The sequence below is a fragment of the Corvus cornix genome, chromosome 1 (genome assembly GCF_000738735.6).
Source record: "Corvus cornix cornix isolate S_Up_H32 chromosome 1, ASM73873v5, whole genome shotgun sequence".
NCBI classification, from domain to species: domain Eukaryota; kingdom Metazoa; phylum Chordata; class Aves; order Passeriformes; family Corvidae; genus Corvus; species Corvus cornix.
Window position 1 is genome coordinate 43,165,016 of NC_046332.1, and position 22,036 is coordinate 43,187,051.

Here is a 22,036-nt window from a genome sequence, read left to right on the forward strand (position 1 = left end):
GGCCTGGTGACATCTTAGAGGAAGGAAAGTCACTGCTCATTAGCAGGGAGTATCCCACCTCCAGTACTACTCTATGAAAAAAAAAAAGAGCTTGCAGAAAAAAAATCAATAGTTTGCATCTATTGAAACTTGCTCTGTGAAAAAATGAACAGCTGTATCAGCCTCCAGGCCAATAGCCTAGGCAATTAAAACAGGCATGGATGGCATCTTGCTTCCAGACTGATCCCTCAGTTCTCTTAGGTCCTTGGGTGGCAGCAGAAGGCATAGTTTCTCAGTCATAGGCTGTCTGGGGTTGAGAATCAATTGCTTTCATCTGTGTTTCTCTAAACTTCTATGTCAGCACGTGTTCATGTTCTTCAGAAGTGCTGTGATCTATGTAGTCACCCACCCACTTACCAACGTTGGAGAAAAATCCATTCCAGGTCAAAAATGTAATAGGAAATGAGGAATTTTTAGATTGAAACATCTTGGATTTGCAGCTTAGTGCAGTTATCTAGGTGATAATGGAGAAGATTTGGAAGTTTGAGGTTGTTTGGCTCTTTTATTATTTCCCAGAATTTAGGTTTGATTCACCTTCCCTGGGAAGAGTAGATTGAAGCTGCCCATGCAAAAGTGGTAGAAACTGCCTGAAGGAAAGTCAGGTTCGTGTTGCTACTTTAACCACTCTGCTCTAACCATCCTAGCTCCTCAAAACACAGCAGTTTTTGATTGCTTCTTCTGACTGCTAGTCTGAGATTTTTGTGAGAACTGTGTGTTGTCAGGGCCTCTGTACTCACTGGTAAATGAAAAAAACTGAATGACTTGGACATAAAATTCACCCACCATGTTCACTTCAGAATAGACAATATAAATGCAGGTTCTTTAGGTAACATTTATCATATGACACTCAAAAAGATCACAAATGAAGGTGTAAGTTTTTGCTTTAGGTAGGTATATACCACAGTCTTTCTACAATGACAAGCTTAGCTAGACAGACCATACTGTGGTAGCTTGATAATATTTGGAGACATATTTAGCTCAACTGTAAATGCCCTAGGCAAATTGACTTTGCTCACCTGTTAGGAATTAAATGAGCTGTGTAGCTCATTAGTGTGGGGTTCTTCCAGCCCAGATGTGCAAAGGATAGCAATCTGCTGTGCATCTGATCTTCTAGGTATTATACAATGAACAAAGCCCACTTAAAATTTTTCAGTATTCACATTTGGCAAGTATCAGAGCTACTGATAGCATGTACCTCAAACCTCTGTTTCACATGCGAATACTTCTTGTATATAAGTGCTACTTTTTTCAGAACACTTTTGGAAAGAGTCCCAGGAATCACCTGTAACCATGACCCATGCAGAACTGCAAGAAATTGACTGATTTTAGCCTTACAAGGGTTCATTTATCATTATCATTGTTAACACAGTTTTATTTTAAAACAGATGACCGTGATGGTTACTTAAACCATTGTTACTTAAAGGAGCAACTAGTCAATTACAAGGTGTGTTCAATTTATTTTAAGAAGAGCTGGTGAAAGTACAAGGGAGAAATGTACAGGATTCAGGAGGGAACACTCAGAGATACATGTAGACACAGAATCACTATGTCCCAGGGACTGACTGGCCAGCCCGCAAGGTCCCTGGAGAGAATGGATTCTTGGAGCAGGTGGCATCTTGCAGCTTCAGCTCAGCATGCATAGAAAGATAAATCCCTCTGGCAGCTCCTGGCTATGCCTTTTACGGCTTCTGGACTTGCTGGCCAAGTCTTTGCTGGAAGGTTCTGGGGTCATCTGGATCTGTTCCCCAGGGCCAGACACCCATTCATATCCCAGACAAACTCATTTTGGGGCTAGGAGACATGATCTCCCAAGCAGTGCATGCAACCCCTCTTTCAACTTCACCCTGCCCTCGGCCTCACTCATCCCCACTGTGGAGCTGCAAGATCTAGCCAAGCCTACAAGGGAAATCTACCAGTCTCACACTGGTGACCAAGTAACACATTGCAGTAACAATACCAGACTTAGGCAATGAGAACTGTCATCACAGCAAATTGCCCCAAAGAGTTACAGAAGAAATGTGGTTTCAGATATGCCTCTAACCAGCCACCGGTACTTAGGCATTTAGCTGCATTTGTGCTCGACATGAATAGAGGAATACAGGCTGTGTGAAAAAAAATGTCACCCATCTCTTCTCCCTGTCCTTTTCACTGTCAAAGTGCCTATTCATATCAGTATCCACTTGCTGCTGACCTTCTGCCAGCAACAACCTACTTCCCAGCTCTCCCAGCCTACTCAGCTGGGTTTTCAGGCTGTCTGCCCATGGCTCCCTCACCCCAGCCCGAACTACAGAAGAACCTGCTGCAATTCTGTTTACCAGAAGTCCAACGATTTCCTTTTATTTGGCTCTAGTGCCCTTACCAGCCATCTGGGGACTGTTAGTGTTTGTTATCCCATGTGATTCTGAGACTTTAAAAGAAATCTGAGGAATCTATTGCTCAGCAGATTTATCGTAACATTATAGTCAGCTGAAGATCCCAGGAGGGCAAAGAAATTTCTCTGATGCGGGAATCTCTTTTGACACAATTCTTCTGTTACCGTGGGTAAAGGCACTTTCACCAAGGCCAAATACATGCAGTTTGTTCCACTGGGAAATGAAGAGTGTATGTCCCTATCATTTCCAGTATTATGTCCTTTCTCTAGGCAGTTTGTATGGTTCTCTCTGGGGATACCTAGATTGCTAACTGTCCTTTTCCCTTTTGCCACTTTCCCAGCACATCATTACAATCTGGCATTTGTTCCTCTCTATCTGTTGGCCTGCCCAGCTCCCACCCCACCTTCCTTTCCAGGTCCATGCCCCTTTTGCACCTGCCGATCTGGTTCCCCCACACCTCCCCCAGTATTTCCTTTCTGCTCCCAATACCTTTGCAAAAGTCATGCTTTTAACAGTCTCCCACGATTTTCCATGCCGGCCTGGTGCCCTGCCCCGGCATCCCTCTTCTCCTGGCCCAACCCTACACTTGTTACCCGCGGGGGGAGCTGGACGCTGGGCACGGGCTGTAGCCCCAGGGCAGCATTCCCTCGGCGCGGGTAGCCGCGCTGCGCTCCGTGGGCTCCCTGCGCTCGGCGCGGCGGAAGAGGGCCCGTCTGGCCGCGCACATGACGGCGCGGTGGGAGGGCGGCCCCGGCGGGCGGCTCGGCCGCGCCACCGCCCAGCGGGCGGCAGAGGCGGCCCCAGCGCGCACCGGCGGCGGCGGCGGCAGGGCCGGGGCAGCGGGAGCAGCCGGGACAGCGGGGGCGCGGAGCCGCGGCCGGAGCCGGGCAGCGCGGTGCTGAAGGGACAGCGCCCGCCCCGCCCCGCCCCGCCCCGCTCGGGCAGCCGGCGGAGACCACGGCGCGGCGCCCCGGGAGCGGGGCGGGGGAGCCGGCACCCGGGCCCCGCCCGGAGCGGCGGGCGCAGGGGCCCCGTCCTGCCCCCGCGGGAGCGGCGCCCCGGGCCCCGCGCAGCGCCCGCCGCCGCCCGCCCGCCGCGCCGATGCCGGGCGTGGGGGCGATCGGGGCGCGGTGCAGGCACCGGCCGCGCAGGAGCCCCAAGAAAAGCCCCAAGGCGGAGCCGGGCCAGGCCGGGGCCGCCATGGACGCGGCGATTTGGATCTACCAGTTCCGGCTGATCGTGCTGGGCGACTCCACCGTGGGCAAATCCTGCCTCTTGCACCGCTTCACCGAGGGCCGCTTCCCGGGGCCGCTGCATTCCGACCCCACCGTGGGGGTGGACTTCTTCTCCCGGCTGGTGGAGATCGAGCCCGGCAAGAGGGTCAAGCTGCAGCTCTGGGACACGGCGGGGCAGGAGCGGTTCAGGTACAGGACCTGGGATCTTACCCACACCCCCTCCCGCCCGCTCCCCAAACCTGCCGGCTGCCGGGCACACCCTGCTGCCCTCCCGGCCCTGTACCCTCCTCATCCGACACATCTCTGGCCCCAAGGACTTTACCTTGCCCCCCAGCACATTTCCATTCACCCAATTGTTGCCCCAAACAGTCCTCCACCCCATTGCCTGCCAGTGGTCCTAGCCCTGTGGCCCACCATCTCTCTTGCCCCACTGTCCACCAGTTCCTTTTCAAGAGTTTCCTTCCTCACCCTTTCCCCTCAGACACACCAAAGAACAGCTACCCTTCTCCTCCCAGCTCTCACTGTGGGGTAACAAGTGGCCTTGTCCTGTTTCTTTTTCCCTCCCTCATCTTGCCCCTGAAGTCCTGGACCTAACATAGAAATTCCTCCTCCACATTCTTTTCTTTCTTTGCTGCAAGAGCCCTCTGCCTAACTCTGCATTTCTTACTTTGTCATCCCCTCCGAACTCATCCTCCCCTGCAGTATTTCCCTCTGCCATTAACTCTCCCATGCAATCTGGAGACCAGGCCACCTCCCAGCTCTTCCTCCTTCCAGCACAGCAGCACCGTGTGCACCAGTGCAGCCGTGACAGTGTGGAAGCCATTGGGCAGCCAGCTTCAGTCCCTTATTAGTGTTTTATCTGCCTTCTGCACCTGCTGTGATCTGATGATTGCTTCACTACTACCTCTACCATTTATAATGTAGCTAAACTAGCTCAAATGCTGCACTGAGTATTAAATACTCTCCTTTCTCCCCTTTGTTACAAACAGGTAGCAAAACTACCCTCTTTTCCTTCCCCAGAAGTCTCAGTCATTTCCCAGTTTACAAGCTGATACTGTCACTCACTCACTCTTGTATCTCCGTTGTATCTGTAGTACTTGCCACTTCAGGCAACTTCTGTATGGATTTTAGTTTGGACTTGGGGTTCAATAGATGTGAATTCATGGCACGGGCAAATGCGTAGCCCATCTCCGTGCACCTGAACTGTGCACCTGTTGTTACTGGAATGCTAGCAGGAGGATTGAAACGGGCCTTTTCACTGGCCAAAATCAATTCCTCTGTACTCCCTGTCTTCCATCGCAACAGTTGTGCAGATTCCCACACCCAGCTGAAGAGGTGGGATTGCATTGTTTTAGTGGGGGACAACTTTTTTTTTCTCTATGATAAGCCTTAGAGTGAAACAACAAACAAGGTTCCTGGGCTTGCATGAGTCACAACTTCAGATGTATTTTTGTAGGTAGGCTTCTGAAGGGTTAGCAAAGAAATTAACAATGTTAATGGAAAGCTCTTAGCATTTTTCAGCCTCTTTGTGCTCTCCAGACAGAATGCAGAATACTTGTAAATGAGTGACTAAGAGTGTACAGTCTCTTTATTTTGAATGTGCTGACATATAGCCAGGATGGCCAATGACAAGACACTCAACTGAAAGAAATGCAAATGCACAGAATCTTGCATACATTTAAAATCAAATTATAGTCATCCTTTAACCCCAGAGTGCTCAGGGAATATACACTGATGAGTCATGCAGTCAGCTGCTCTTAAATTTACCTCTGTGTTTTTTCTAAGACTCAGAAGATACAACCTGAAGAAAGTCGTTTTAAATATTTGCATTTGTTTTTCTGCTAAGAGTTTCTTGTCAGTTGGTGTACTAAATATCATGGTGTTTAATGTATAGTCTGTTTTACATTTAGTCAAATAAATTATAAATATTTTATTAAGTTACACCACAGGTTTAAATGTTGCACATTCCCTTCTCTGCTAATGGAGAACACTACAGATCACAAGCAAAGACGATCTTAGGGAAGAGCTAATTACTCCAAGAAGTTATCTAATTCTGGGGAACACCAAGCAGTTTGCAGTTCTGATTTCCAATTCTGCTCTGGCTCACTTGCATTGGGATTTTAGAGGAGGTAAAACCTGTCTTTAAAGCTCCCTGGGGAGTTCCCTGGATGCAGGGCAAACTACTGGCTGCATAATAATCCCCTTCTTTTGGTCCCAGGCATTAGGGACATTCCCAGGGGAAAAGTAAGGTGTGACACACCTGCCATTACAATCTCTTAAAAAATGTCATGTACTTTCTCGGAGGAATTATTTGGAAAAAATTCTCACGTCTCTAGTTCATTGATTATTCCGTATTTGAACTGGATTTCATGCATTGGCTTAGAAATCATCTTTAACACGCCCTGACAGGGCAGTTATTGAATATATTTATTTTGACATCAGTAAGGCATCACTAAGCAGCATCTCCCATTGTCTGAGGTGCCACATGGACAACAACATAATCACTAACACCTTTAACACCTTACTAGAACAAGAACCTACAGACGTGCAGTATAGCCTCAGGTCTGTAATGCAGATTAACGAAAATGAAGGGTAGACCCTCAGTTTCTTTCTATGTTCAGATCAGTCATTTAGAGAAATCTGCTACTTTGGCTGTGTTTTACATCATCTACTTTGCTATGATTTTTGTTTGTTTGTTTAATTTTCCCGTATTTAAATCCAATAATATATTAAATCATGAAACCGCCAATGCTATAAAATGCTCAGTAGTGGTGCTAAGACTGAGAGCTCATTTAAGTAGAGGCAAAATATTGTGGGGGTGATTCCACTGACCCACTTTTTAGTAGACCAGAATATTAGATACATTCTGCTTCTAGCACGTCTTGAAAATAAAACTCTATCCTATTCTTTTTCAGTAAGCAATATGTATTTTCAAAAGTAAGACCATTAAAATGTAGTCTTTAGTCATAGTATAAAAACAACTCTTCAAAATTAGATAAAGCTTCTAGTGAAAGTTTGGTTCATCTGGTAAAGATCAGTAAGATCATAATGAAAAAGAAACACCGTGACTGCCTTAAAGCCTCCCTAAACCATAGTCTGATGTGATTATACAAAGACTTAGAGAATCATAGAATATCCTGAGTTGGAAGGGACCCACAAGGATCATCAAGTCCAACTCCTGGCCCTGCACAGGACAACCCCAAGAATCACACCATGTGCCTAAGAACATTGTCCAAATATGCTTCTTGAACTCTGTCAGGCTGGTGCAGTGACCACTTCCCTGGGGAGCCTGTTCCAGTGCCCAACCATCGTCTGGGTGAAGAACCTTTTTCTAATACCCAGCTTCAGGCCATTCCCTCAGGTCCTGTCACTGGGCACCACAGACAAGAGATCAGTGCCTGCCCCTCCTCTTCCCCTCACAAGGAAGCTGTAACTGCAGTGAGGTCTCCCCTCAGCCTCCTCTTCTCCAGGCTGAACACACCAAGTGACCTCAGCCACTCCTTGTATGGCTTCCCCTCAGGGCCCTTCCCCATCTTCATTGCCCTCCTTTGGACACTCTCCAATAGTTTAATGTCTGTCTTACATTGTGGCACCCAAATCTGGCCCCAGCACTCGAGGTGAGGCCGCCCCAGTGCAGAGCAGAGTGGGACAATCCCCCTCCCTTGCCCGGCTGGTGATGCTGTGCCTGATGCCCCAGGACAGGGTTGGCCCTCCTGGCTGCCAGGGCACTGCTGACTCATGAAGTGTAAAAGCACTGGGACAGGTTGTGTGGGGCGTGGTGGCATCACCATCCCTGGAGTTATTTAAGAAATGTAGGTGTGTCAGCTCAAGGAAGTGGTTCAGTGGTGAACTGTGCAGCACTGAATTAACAATCATAGTCAATGATCGTAAAGATTTTTCCCAGCCTAAATGATTCTGTAGTTCTATGATCCTTTTCTCAGATTTTAGAAAACCACATAACATGATACTGTATGCATCAATGTGTCTTTAAAAATTTTGTATTGCTTTTTTCTTGAGTTACTGTTGAATCTCCTTTTTGGTAATGAGAAAACTAGTTTCAAATTATACGTACCAGAAGTACAGAAAAAATGACTGTTGTGCCTCCAATATATTTACCCAGTTTTTGTGATGTACAGTACAAAGTTACAGAATACTTTTTAGTCATCGGCATTAAATAATTAATTAAATAATTAATACATTATGTGTATGCAATACATACACATAATTCAATATAATGACTTAGATCATCAGCTACTGTAAATTAGCACATCTCTGCAGAAGGGACTTACAACAGATGAGGGTACTGACTGCTGTGTATAAGCATCCAAAAACACACAGAGGGCTGTTTCAGTACTCCAGTTCATAGATACATGATATAACATCTTCTTATATAGAAATGCTTGGCAGATGAGGCATTGCATTTTCAATACTAACCTACTTTCTTTCCTGGCTAATGCATTTCTTTGTTTTCAAGGTTTGGAGCGGGGGGAGGGTTGTTTCAGTTTTTCGTTTGGGTTTTCTTTTTTATGAAAGTACGTTGTATTAGCTTTCACTTCTCCAAATCAAATCCCATTTTTGTCACCCACATTTGCTCTGACTAGAACTACATAAATTATTTTATGCCTTCATTTGTGTTTGCAGACACTCTAAAGGGAAAAAAATGGTTACGAAAGCCAGAAGCAGATCCTTATGGCACCTATATTTAATATTTCACAAAATGTGACACCCCTCATTTATGGTCTTGAGTAATTTTGGGGAACAGTGTGCCATTTTTCATATCCAGGCTATTTGAATTAATCTGAGGTTAAGATCCTGTTGTCTTCACATTCAGAGAGACACTGCATGGAGTCTATTGCTGGGAACGTAGAAAAGATCTTTCTAAGCATTAGGAGAAACAGTCCCTCCCTCTTATCTAAATAAAACCATTTCAAATGCTCTTTGCTGTGGCTAAATGAATTTAGATATGCCAAGAAATCGAAGCCTTATTTATCTGTGCACTTACCTATCTGTAATAGGACTATTGCTGCTAATTATACCTCTGTGTTCAAATTGTTATCAAAAACTCTGTGAAATGCGATGAGCTGAGAATCGGAGGGAGCTACTGTTATAGAAAGATGTGCTACTGTGAACAGTTCATCCTCCTTCCGAAAGTTTCGAGGCTGCATCCTCTTCATAATCGTGAGATAAAATGGAATTCATTCTTAGCTTACGTTATGATTTCAAATAATGACTGTTTAGATATTGTGCATCTCATTTCATTTGCAGAATACTTCTGTATACACTAGCTCTATATTTATGCCAGCAACAAGTGCTTGTGTCCACTCTTTGGTAGGCTGTCACTTCCTTTAAAATGTCTCCTCTCACCTTCTTTCTCCCCTACTGCTCATGATTAGAGAATTTAAATAATTTTTTAGTTCCTATATTTTTCTCTCTCTCTCCCTCCCCATTTTTTTTTTTTTTTAATTTTAGAGCACATGAAAAAATTTTCAACCAAAATAAGAGTTTCTGTCTTCCAAAATTCCTTCCAGTGAATGTTCTGGAGCTTAGAGGGCTCAAAATTAGAAAATATCTCTTGCCAGCCCTCATGCTAAAAAAATGTAAATGTATAAAATATAAAGAGCTTTTGAACCTCTGTGAGAGAGATGCTGGAGGCAGATGTGTCCCTTGCCTGTAATAAGTGTGTGTTTGCCCAGCTCACTCAAAACTTTTGGACAGTTTTGTTCAGGGAGTTTCCTTTCTCTGCCTGTTACCTGTTGACTTCTGCAAGCACAAAAAGTTACGGTTATCTATATAACCTTTCTTTTAAAGAATGTTTCTGCAAGGAATGCAAAAGGATATGCCTGTATATTGGCAAGTTTAGGCTCCAGGTTTCTTGACATATGTGTACATATTTCAGTTTGAAATAATTGATTATAACAAAGTGAAGTGCATGTTTATATGAAGCTGAAGGACTCAGACTTGACATCAGAAGTATATATCTTTTCTTCTCTGAACATGTCCCACAGTTTGCTAATAAAGACCACTTTGCAGAATAATTCAGCATTCAATATTTGCCCTAGAGGTGTCGGGTTCAGGAATGTTTAGAAAGTGAATTTTGAATGTAAGAAAAAAACAGTAATCCAGTAGATAAATTAATAAATTTCAGTCAGCTTTTAAAAAGTAAACTTATTTAATAAAACTTGTAAAAGATAAAAACATATTGCCATATGGAAAAGTAATCACCTTTGAATAAAGTGAAAATGCATTTTAATTTTCCTTTTTCCTTTTATTTCCCCTTCATAGATCAATAACACGCTCTTATTATCGCAATTCTGTGGGTGGCTTACTAGTGTTTGACATCACAAATCGACGATCTTTTGAACATGTGAAGGACTGGCTAGAGGAAGCAAAAATGCACGTGCAGCCCTTTCAGATTGTGTTCCTGTTAGTAGGACACAAATGTGACTTAGTGTCGCAGCGTGAGGTTACAAGAGAAGAAGCTGAAAAACTGTCATCTGACTGTGGTATGAAATACATAGAAACTTCAGCAAAAGATGCCACAAATGTTGAAGAGTCCTTTACAATTCTTACACGAGACATCTATGAACTTGTAAAAAATGGAGAAATCTCAATACAAGATGGATGGGAAGGTGTCAAGAGTGGCTTTGTTCCGAATGTTGTACATTCATCAGAAGAAGCTGTAAAGCCCAGAAGACAGTGCATCTGCTGAGTTTGTAGCATGCCAAAGAGCCCATGGGGTGTTTAGAAGATGATGCCAATCTAAATGACAGAAAAATAATTTTGAAACAATATTAGATCATGACATAGCTGAATCATAGAACAGTAATTTGGTTTTGTATCCTTCTGTCTAGGTTATAATCCATAACACTTTAAGTGCTTTTTTTCTTTACAGAGTACAATAACTTTGTGTGGTCTTCAGGAAAAGAAATTATATATTGCTAAAGGGAAAACTAATTCTATAGCAAGACATTGAGAAAGCGCAATAATCATCGTGACAACATCCTCTCTTGGGCTTTGTATTTTGAATACTGTTTAAAATCAACATCTCGTTAGGTGAGGATCAGATGAGCTCATTACTATTGTTCATCCTGCCTTAGCTTTGGACAAGAAAATATTATACCTTATACTTTTTTAATGGGATTCTTTACTCAAGTGCAGGGTTGCTAATAACCATTAAAGTTTAGAATGCTGTAGAATTTGGTAATAAAGATAACTAAGGAAAGCAAACTGAAAGATTGCTCCAATAGAAAACACTTTTGATATGACAATGAATACAAGCCTTACTAAAAACAGAATGTTTAAGAAAAGATGATTTATTTGTATACAAAAATAGGGAATAGAAACCGTGGAATTTATTACTAAATATTTTCTGAATTGCCAATGAAACTAAACATAACATCACATATGATCCAGCTGTTATTTGACTTGTATACAAAACAGTTTTTCCAACCACTGGAGTTACATTTCAGTGGCCAGATCCTCAGCTGGGTAATCATTGTCACACTGATGCCTATGGAATTACGTTAATTTACACAAACAAATTCCATATTAGCTTTAAAAAATAAACCTACTTCTAACTAGAAGTGAAAGAAGTTTAAAAGTGCTGCAACCCATGGGAACCCAGGCCTTAAATTTGAATAGGGCAAGGACAGTTTTATTCTTAGCAGGCAAATGTTAAACTGTTATCTAAAAAAGGAAGATTTTAAACAAAAACTGTTATGAATAGAGCATTTGGAGAGAAAAGAATTTCTAAAATAATGCTTGGCTACAGAGAGCAAAGTTAGAGAACTCCTATTCCAAGAAAGAAACCCATAATAGCTTTTAATAACAGCAATAGGAGAAATCTGTGATCATGTAGCATTTTACTGAGCTTGGAGTCTCATCTTCCTATTCCTCTGAATATAACACACTCTAGCTTTATGGCAACTAGGTCTAGCACTTAAATACCAAATAAATCTATTTCTATTTTATTGTAGTAGTATAAAAGATTACTTGATCTCCAGAGTTGATAAACATCTACAATTTATCTGGCATACTCATAACCACCAAACATCAAGCCAGTTATCTTCATATAAAGGTGTGTTATCATGTACAATTCTCCTTTTTCAAGACCAGGCAACAAGTCTATCTAATCTAATTTTCTTCTTTAACAAGCATATGTTGGTTTTCTCTCAGGTTACTTTTATGTTCTTTTACAATCCTTTTTCAAATATTTTATAGTATGGAGACAGGTTGCTTGGTTCCACTTACTTTATACATTTAGGGCAACTAAAACCATTAACTTTGAAGGGAAATAAAAGTTTAAGTTTTTCTAAAGCCTAAGTCTTACTTGCACTGAGGTACAGTTATACTATCATGGAAGGATACAGAGGCCTTAATATAAACAGGAATCAGCCTTAATTCATTAGCAAATAAAACAGTTAATTCTAGTCTCAGCATGCAACAGAGTAATTGCTGTGAGCCTGATTCTCTATTAAACTACATGTATTGACACCAAATCAACTTTGTTCAGAGGGTATTTTAGGCCCTCTTTATGAAGTAAACATGACTACAGATGCCAAAAGGTAGCGCAGAATCAGGCTGTGTGCATTTGACACTGATTCCCCTATGATATGAGGCCTGTGTTGTGCATCTCAGAAGATCTTCTCTTCGTTGTTTAAGAGGCCAACAAATAAATGTGACTGGGGAGTCAACAGACCCAAAGTCTACCACTGGTTCGCTGTGTGTTTCTGAGCAAGGCATTTGTGTTTTCTGTGCCTCACCTTCTGTATCTCAAATATAGAGATGATTGTTCTTCCTCAAATTCACAACGACTGCTGAGACCAAATCAGTCTCTATTATCTCCAGTCCTGGACTCTACCCTCTGTGTGCTACCTGGTTTTGAGTGTTTAGCACCATGGGATGTGGATACTGGTTTCTTCTGACATACCCAAATAACAATAATAATAATTTAAAAATTAAAACAGCTTTATAAGTGCCAGGTATTGCTGTGAATCTATAATTCATTGCACATTTCATTACTTTTAGACTAAAATCTTGTATTTTAAATTTTTTTTCCTGAATACTCTGGAGCCAATGAGATTTTCATTCTGTATGAAAAAAAAGGGTTGTACTGGGGGGAAAAGGGCTGGGAGAAGAGGGGAGTGGAGGGGAGGTATGCACAGAGAAATAAACAATCATCAGAACAGAGCCTTAATCTCTGTTGTCAATGTTGTACCTGTGGTGTCACATTTATTACACTCGGAATAGAGCTTTTAACCAGATTCAACTGTGTAAGGAACTGGTATTGTCAATGCAACTAGAAGAGAAGTTCACTGCATTTTAAACTACTGTGCACATAGTTGTCTTATTTGTAATTCCTAAAAATGTAGATTAACATGTACTTTCAAACATTGTCTGTCTTTATGATATATTAAAACACTAATGTACCGTCTCACTACACACTTGCAGTTGATAGAAATGTCTGATAAATAGATAATTTGTTGAAATGCATTGTTTTCTTTTCAGATGCTTTGCAATATGGTATGTAAGTAACAGCTTGAATAAGCTGTAGAACAGGTTATAGTTCAGTGCATGTATATTCGTTTTCCCCCCAAGGAAGCATGAATATTGATAACAGAATTAAATTCCCAGAAATTACAGACATTAGATAAATCTTACTTGGTAGCCAAATTAAAAACTATAAAATATTTAATAAGAAAACACAAACTTTGCAAATTAAGGTTTGGTCAATCCCAGTTAAGAAGTGGAAAGTGTTGAAAAACCTTGACAAAGGTTTTATTTGGATTCATAGGCCTGGAAAATGAATGGATAAAAAGTAGTGTTTTGGACTCCTAAAATGTTTAGACTTACATTGCTTTTATTTGAATTTTGATAACGAAGAGTAAATATCTTCCTCTACTCATTAAAATACTTTACACATGAATCCTTCAGATATTTTGGCTTGCTTATAATTGGATCCTTCCCATGTAAGAAGCAGAAACTAGCCTCATTCATACGTTAGGAATCAGCCAAGGAAAAGATTTTGAGGTAGCAAATGTTCCTATTGCTCATTTATGCCTTCAATATGGAATAGACTTACTGATCTAACTTCAAACTGGTGACTGTCCTGTGCTCACAGATAATAATGCAGGCTTGACTGAGGCCCCAGGCCCTGTGCTGAGATCCCTTCTGCCTCAGACGAACACACTGGTACCCAAGTCGCCTGTCTGAAAGCAAAGGTGGGTGGATGCACCATGATCTCAGATATTTCAGTCTCAGCATTTCAGCTCACTTAGGGACTACACGCTTCGTTGCCCTCTTTTTACGTAATTAACATCCAGGAAGAGTGCTTTTTCTTCACTGTAGACCCTGGAACAATGTGAGCTCCTCCAAATCTCCACCTTTGCTTTTTATGCAGAGCTGGCACAGCAATTTCAGCGACCTTTATTCAGTCTTGAAGAAAAAGAAGGAAGGCTGAGGGTTTATTCTCTACATGGACATGGAACCTTACCACAAACATGCTGGACTGTTTAAGAAATCATTACTTATCAAAAAACAATTGTCAATAGCAAAAATTTGCATTGCTCATTTCTCAGAGTCTGTACACTATCTTCCAAATAAGTGAATGAAATTAAAATTCTAAAAGAGGAATCTGTAAAATATAACTCTCCCTAAAAAAGCCTAATGGATAGGACTACGCAACAAAATAAACAGATCAAAAAAATAATAAATAAGTCAAGCCTTTGTGCAATGATCCTCTCCTCTAGTACTTAACTGTGTGGTAACACAAATGTTGCCTAATTTCTTTAAGGATAATAATGGTATAATTGAATGTATTTAAAACTAGAAGAATTCAACCAAAAAGTCATCTGCCTGTCCTCAGAGAAAAAATACTACTATCTCATGAATGCATGTAAACTTACTTCCCAGCTCATTTCTAGTAGTAATTCAATGTCTGGGTCTAGTGCTACATCCCAGGATGCTCGCCTCTGAAAACTGACTACCTACATTTGCTGTTTTACTCATCGACATTTCCCCTTCTGTGAAGTGAACACAGCTGTGGAAAAGCTGAATTTTTCTTTTAAGCATGGCAGAATTGTTTATTGCGTGTCAACAAATGCGCAAATCTGATAAAAATAATGCAACCAAAGATGTGCCAGTTGAGCTTAATACGAAGACTACAAAGGCACGGGTTCCTGAATACAATTTACCTTGCATAATACTTAATCAGAAGCAGTGTGAAGAAAACGAAGTTGGTTCTGCAAATCTAAAAGCCTTTTCCCAAACAGGACTTTTAATGTGGAAGAGCCGGATATATAGGCAGCAAATTCTAAAGTGCAATCGGTTTTCTTCATGGAGTTGCTGCTCCCACAGGCAACCAGTGGAACAGCAAACGCATGGCTAAAATGAGCCCAGGAAAAGAGCTTCATAGCACCAATCCACAAAAATATACACAATGTGGGCTTCTTACCCTGGGGAGTCAGGGAACAGTCATTTGGCCACAAACGCCACTTGCATGGCTTCTTCTCCCATGAACACCCATCACCCACAGAGGCTAGACAGGAATGGAGAGTAGCAGGCTCTTTATGGAGGAGTTTAAATAAATCTTCATTTAAACTCAAACAGAGGAATTCAAAATCCCAATCCTAAAATTCTAGAGTGGATCACTGTCTTTGAAAGTATTTAATTCATTTACTTCTCAGAGAAAGTAATGTTTTAGGCTAGGCCTGAGCTATGCAGGGATGGATGCTCAGTGTGTAACCAGCAGAGAGATGACTACTCCCTGGAAGCAGTACTGGGAGCCAGCTGACAACACCCTCCAGCAGCCTCACAAGCTACAAGGGCAGCTCAGATTAAGATTAACCTGATCACAAGCTGCTAAAGGCTCACCTTGCAGCTGAAGAGCTTCTACAGAAAGGTAAAAATAGAAGTAGCAAACCCAAAATCTATGCATTGTAAATAAAAGCAATGTCTAGGTAAAGAAACTGACATTTCAGCTACAGTTCAGTTACTGCCATTCCTCACTGCTGTGGCTTCAAATCTGTGCAGTCTATGCAAACGGAGTTTTCCAACTCCGTGAAAATTGTGGAAGGACAAACAGCATCCTGTAGCAATAAAGCCAATCTCCAGGGAGAAGGCTGCACAAGATAGGGGTGGAAGGAGGATGCAGATAATTTCTTCCATCCCTGCACAACCCTGGGGGAGCAATGAGACTCCGCTTCCAGAGCCCTTAAGACCCTGTAGAAATATCCATCACTGTTGTTGGACTTGTGGGATGAAAGAACGCGCCAAGGGCCTGGAGTTGGCACAGAGATGCAGGCTATTGGCTCCCTAACTCCAGTGCTCCCTAAGGGTAGGTTACCTCTGTGGCAGAGCTGCAGGAACGGTTGGGTATAACTCTATGCTGGCACTATGCCTACATTGCATAAAAGCAAATGTCCACATTGCAGGCTTTTTCCCCTTTCACTTTCTCCCCCATGTGGTTTCTTTACAGGAAGGGACTGTCAGAAGACATATCTGGCACCAAGGTCTGACAGTGAGGAGGGCAATGGTTGAAAATTTTAGTGGTAGTTGCTAAGTATTAAGGTACTAAAACTGAAGGGAGGAATTGTGGAAAATATTCCAGTCATAATCTTAGTAATAAAAACCTTTCAGGGCTGGCACTGCTCTGCAGCACTTTCGAGAATTGTCCATTTTGGTTAAGTTTTCAATGCCAAGGAAATAGTTCAGCTATTTAGTAATAATTTATATTAGTTTGTCATTTAAAAATAATTACTGATTATTATTCAGGGAGAAAAGTCTTCTCTGTGCAGATAGTTTTAGTAATTTTGCTGACATACAGCTTGTGTTGTATGTTTTAAAAGAGCAAGCTATGCCAAGACGTAACTTTTAAATACACAAGTCTCAAATCCCATCAAGCAGGCCATTGAAATGCACTGTTCATTTTATTGGGATTTTTCTCTGCCCAATTCTCTGTAGAAAAGAGAGTCTGATTCTCAGAAAAGCTTTTAAAACAAAAGAGAGACAAAGCTTACTGAGCACTGAAAAAAAGATGCACGTGTGAACAAGTGTCAGAAAAGTAGAACATGTTTCTTCATGTTGTATCGTCTTTCACTCTACCATGCTTTACAGCCCAACTGTAGCTCCCCAAGTACATAGTGAATGGAACAGTAAATTTCTAGCTGTCCAAAAAACACTAGGAGATCACATGTTATTCCCCGCAGCAATTCTCCACAACTCTGAGCTTGGGTGAGGAACAATGGCTACATTCTGCCTAACACATGCCATGTGCTTCTCTGTGTCCCAGGAGGAATTTGGCCTCAACAAAAATCCTCCCGCAGGTTCTGCCTGCAAACAGTCACTCTGCACCACCCCGCACCATCCTCAGTGACACTCAGGATAAAAAGTGTAAGGTTTTCCAGCAAGGAAACTATGATGGAATAGCACTGTGGTCTAAAAAATACATCAGAGGAAAACAAACATCAGGGAGAGAGGTTATTTAAGCTAAAGAACAATGTTGGCATGAGAACAAAGGGGTCATACTGAGATGCACAGGATAGGTGGTTCTGGTGACGCTAAGATAGCAAAGCCTTGGGCCACTGTAAGTGAAAGCAACAGTAATCTTTACTGCCACATGCAGGCAATTTCGCCAGGATGCCATTGTCATTAACTGAAAAGGTGATGCAAAGCCCAGATAGTAAACACCAGAAGTGTTTGCTTTCTTGTTGAAATGGAAACAAACGTAGGAGAAGTTTGGTCACTGACAGTGCTTCTTTTTTCAGCTATAGGTAGATATCTGAGTGTTCTTGCCCTTTTAAAAGGACTGTCTTTGGTGACTCACGGCACAGTTTGTGCATGAGGTCATTGTGATAGTCCACAGCAGTGATAAACAAGAATTTCCCATTGAAAGAAAAACTGTGAGTTTTAGTATCCCTACTGAATATAACTAGTTTGATGGGAGAAGAGTTTAAAATGGACTAATCAAGCATCATATGCTTTTTTCCCTTCACGGACTAAGTGAAGATTAGAAGAAACTATGTTCATCTTAGTGGTACATGTGTTTCAAGGCATTAGAACAGATCATAGAAACACATATTCCTCTCTGATGCAACTCATTCAAAGCCTGGAATCAGTTCACTCCAACACATCCAGAATATTATCATGGTATTAATTTCACTGATCATCCAAATCGTAATGAGCTGTTCCTTGCAAATCACTTTGAAGCCATGGACATGTCCGGGACTGTCATTCACTCTGCCTTTTACAATCCATGCAAAGGATATAAAACTGTAGGCCAATGTAGTACCAATCAATAATTAATATCTTCATTACCAGCAGAATTTAATAACAATCCATTTGTAATAGAATTAAAGCAAATAAAACAATATTATGTAACACCGAGTACTGTCAAAGCACCCTGAAGTGGTACTAAAATAATATAAAACCTTAAGACTCGTAGATGTCTTTACTTCCCAGAAAATTCATGCACAGATCTTCAGGGAAAAAAACCCCAAAGAATTAAGTCATTGTGTAAACCATGCAAAATGAGATGCACATTATTTTTAATATCAGTAAAAAGTACCAGTGTTTCCTTGTCTCCCTGCTTCTCAAATGTTCAAGTTCTCTTTATTCCTTGGCTAGCCTACGCAGAACTATTGCACAAGACCATATTTGGGAAGGACGCACAAACTCTCATAATCAGTACAGTCTCTGATGACCCATTCACGGCAGCAGCATAAATGTTATGTAATGGCTACCACGTGCCTAAGGGGACTTAGAAAACACCAGACCATGAAAGGTACTCAGGTCCTACTGCATCCTGTGTACTCCTACATTTTTGTGGCAATGTTTGGTAAGTTTGGATGAAAAATGCAAATATAGAGAATTCCGTAATTTTCAAACATAGCATTTTAAAACACTGCCCAACTTCATTCAGCTTCAATGTTGGGTAAGCAAAATTTGCTGTTGCAATAGATTTGTGTTGTGGTTTTGTACTCCAAGCTTGGCATCAAAGGGACCTGAGAGAAGTTCTCTATAGTAGTTCATTTTCTGGCTCTATGTATCAAAAGCAGTTTATAAACATCACTGAATGGTGGCATTAATAGCAAATATATATTTTAAAAGAAACGAATGGAAAATGAAAAGAGCAAAAAAATATCAAATAATTGGAAATGCTCATATTTTTAAAGGGTTTGGGCAAAAGAGAATAAATCAGTTCATAGAGTAGTGGCTCATAGAAATGGCTGCCTCCATGTCACATTCTGCAGAATATGTGTCTCAGCTTTTCTGGTACTTACATACCTGTAACATAATACACAGACTGGGCACCGGAAAGGCTGATGCACAGATACACAATGCACACATTTTACTGCCCCTACTCCTAACTTCAGCACTGTTGTAGAATATATGTGCAATGGAAAGTGCATAATACAATTAGATCTATATTGCATAATTATATATTGTACAAATGAATACAGTATACTTAGATATTTATAGTACAGTATATATGATAGCAGCAGAGAAAAAAAATCGTAAACTAAGTGGAGCATTTGGAAGCTGGAAAACTTGTCAAAATAGATTATTCAATACCTTCTTTTCACTTCTCAATTGAATGAAGGCCTTAATATGACTATCGTAATTTATTCAGTTAATAAGGCTGCAGGCCACATTTGGTCAGCATTATGGAAACTTCCACAACAGTATACACATTTCTTAAATATTTTGTTACAGCTTTTCTTACACTTCAGGGTCCCTATCCTCTGCAATATGAATTTATCTTCAAATCCTATTGCCCCAGGAGAGGCGAAGGGAGGGCTGCCGTCCCTGGTGGCCAGTGGTGTGGCTGTCCATGCTAATGATTCATGGCAGGACAGATTGAGCAGGCAGCATCAGCTCTCAGGGCTCTGAGGCTGTACGAAAAACTTGGTGAAATTTTCTTCAAGGTGCAGTTTTAGGCAAAGGCTGAATATTTTAGTAGAAAAGTGAGAGTCTGTTTTATATAAATAAACCCTGAAATTTTCCAAATCCTTCTCAAAACGTGCCTAAATGCAAACTTTTCCTACTAAATGTTCCCTTGTCTCACTGCCAAGAGCTGGACTTTGATGAACCTTATGTGTCCGTTCCAGCTCTGAATATGCTGTGATCACAGAATCACAAATTGGGTCAGATTGGAAAGGACTGCAGTGGGTCATCAGGTCCAACCTCCCTGCTCCAGCAGGGCCATCCTAGAGCACTTGGCACAGGATTGTATCCAAACAGCTCTTGAACATCTCCATTGAGAGAGATTCCACAACTTCTCTGGGCAACCTGTTCCAGCGCTTGGTTACCCGCACAGCAAAAAAGTTCTTCCCTGTGTTCAGGTGGAAGTTCTGTGCCCGTTGCCCCTTGTCCCAATTGCTTGGCACCACTGAGAAGAGCCTGGTCCATCCTCCTGACACCCTTCCTTTAGATACTTACACACTTGCCCATTCTGTAAATAGAACTTGTGACAAGTGGTACGAAGCGTGACGGCTTACCCGGAGACTGGGAGTAGGGCAGCGACTTGGCTTCGCAGCACACGGGTTGGTGCGGGAGGCCGTGCGGGGCTGTGCCCGCGGTGCTCTCCGCTCCCTCCGGCCGGGCGTGCGGGGGGCCGGTGCCGCGGCACCCGCGGGGGCAGGACAGTGGGACGGGCCGGGGTTAGTTAGTTACTTAGAAGTCAACTCATTTCTGTGCTTACAAACCACGGCGCCTCGGCACGGTGAACCCGCGGCTCCGTGCCGAGCCCCGTCCCCGCGGGGCCGTGAGGGCAGCAGCGGCGGGGCCGGGCGGTGCGGCGGCGGGCCAGCAGGGGGCGCTGCAGGCGGGGCCCGCGCTGGGCGGCGGGGCCGCTCCCGGCGCCGCATCATGTGGGCCCGGCCCCTTCCATGGAGCCGCGGCCGCCGAGCGCCGCCCGGGTGGACGCCGCCATGAGGCTCTGAGGGGCGGCTGCGTGCGGAGCACTCGGCCGGTCCCAGCGCTGCCGAGCCCTCCGAGCCTCGCCGCGGGACAGGGAAGCCCAACGCTGAGGCCGCCGTCGCCGCTGCTGCTGCTGCTGCTGCCGCTGCCGCCGCCGCTGCCGCGGGTCCGGCTGGGCGGGCGGGCGGCCCAGGGCCATGTAAAGCGGCAGCGGCCGGTGGGAGCCGAACCGAGCTCGAACAGAGAAGCCGCCGCTACCAGCCGGGGAGGCCCCGCACTGGGGATCATGGCGACGTCTAATCTCTTAAAGGTGAGAGCGGGGCCCGGCCGAGTCCTGCGGGAGGAGGGGGGAGGCGGGGGGCCGGGCGGCCCTGCGGGTGGCCGGACCGGGCAGGGCGGTGGGGACGGGGCAGGGCCGGGGTTGGGCCGCGGGTGCCGCTGCCCGGAGTTGCCGCTCCCAGGGCCCTCCCGCAGGTGAGCGGCCTTGGGCCGCCGGGCTCGGCTCGGCTCGGCCCGGCCCGGCCCGGCCGCGCCGGCGGCTGCTGCCTGCTGCCAGCACCGCTCTCCCTCCCCTCGGCTCTCCCTTCCCAAACACGCCTCGTTGGGAAACAGCATTGCGTCGTGCCGACAGGGAACGGTGTCTTCTCTTTGTTTATTTAAGAAAACCCGGGTGTACGGAAAATGAGTTTTAAGTTAAACAAAGAGTTGGAAAATGTCTTCGCTGAGGGCAGGTGCTGTTTTTGGGGTGGCCACGGTGTTCCAGTTTTCATGTTAATTGCAGTTCTCCTGCAAAGGAAAACTCCCGGAGGCCTTTCGCTTACGTTAAGCAGCTTTGTTTTTGTAGTCATATGTTTTCAAGCACTTTCCCCGCGTTTGATGGCAGATGTCAGTCACCCCAAGCTGCTGCAGGTTGGAACAGAAGATTTCAGTGGGACAGTCCAGTGTTTGAGCTCAGGACTGCCTGTCCTGATATTTGCGGTATGTATGAGGAGAAGACTACGTGTGGCCTTTGAGGCCATGCTAGCACAGGGAAGATGGGCCTACTTGAAATCACTATTATTAATGCCTCCAGTAAGTGTTTCTACAACACCAGCTAACTACAGTGGTAAGATAGGCCTAGGGAAGGCTGTCTGCTTAACTTGAGGAATTAGCAATTGAAGATATGTATAAATATAGGCATAAACTTGTGTTCGGCACTATGTGTTATAGTTCAGTGTGGTCCTGAAGAAGTGCTGCTTGCATTTTAGTAACCTGACCTAATTTGGATGTATAGATCTAGCCTAAATCTGCTGGTTTTATTTATTGCTCTGAGACATTCAGTGTGAAGAAATGAGAAATAATTTATCTGCTCGTTTCTTCCCGATAGTCAAAAAAAATCTCCATGTTAAAAAGATGTGCTTAAAAAAATCTTTCTCAAAATTGAAATGTAATTGAAATTAATTTTAATTAATTCCTGTATATTTTTATGGCAGT

The 22,036-nt window shown here is 43.3% G+C and overlaps 2 protein-coding genes across 3 annotated transcripts in view; both read left to right on the forward strand.

Annotated features, from left to right (window-relative positions):
• The first annotated feature begins 3,494 nt into the window (after positions 1 to 3,494).
• Positions 3,495 to 13,571, forward strand: RAB39A (RAB39A, member RAS oncogene family). The gene is made up of 2 exons (XM_039564427.1): positions 3,495 to 3,835; positions 9,929 to 13,571. The coding sequence occupies exons 1-2, from the start codon at positions 3,513 to 3,515 to the stop codon at positions 10,353 to 10,355; spliced, it is 750 nt and encodes a 249-aa protein (XP_039420361.1). The 5' UTR covers positions 3,495 to 3,512; the 3' UTR covers positions 10,356 to 13,571.
• Positions 13,572 to 20,501: 6,930 nt separating this feature from the next.
• CUL5 (cullin 5) overlaps positions 20,502 to 22,036 on the forward strand; it is a 33,230-nt gene continuing 31,695 nt past the window's right edge. Inside the window, exon 1 of one of the 2 annotated variants that reach the window (XM_039564440.1) lies at positions 20,502 to 20,873. In XM_039564440.1, the coding sequence (XP_039420374.1) occupies positions 20,850 to 20,873 (24 nt within the window). In that variant the 5' untranslated portion in view covers positions 20,502 to 20,849. Of the gene's footprint in view, positions 20,874 to 21,213; positions 21,542 to 22,036 lie in introns of those variants that run through there. The other variant, XM_010400563.4, reaches the window with a different exon arrangement.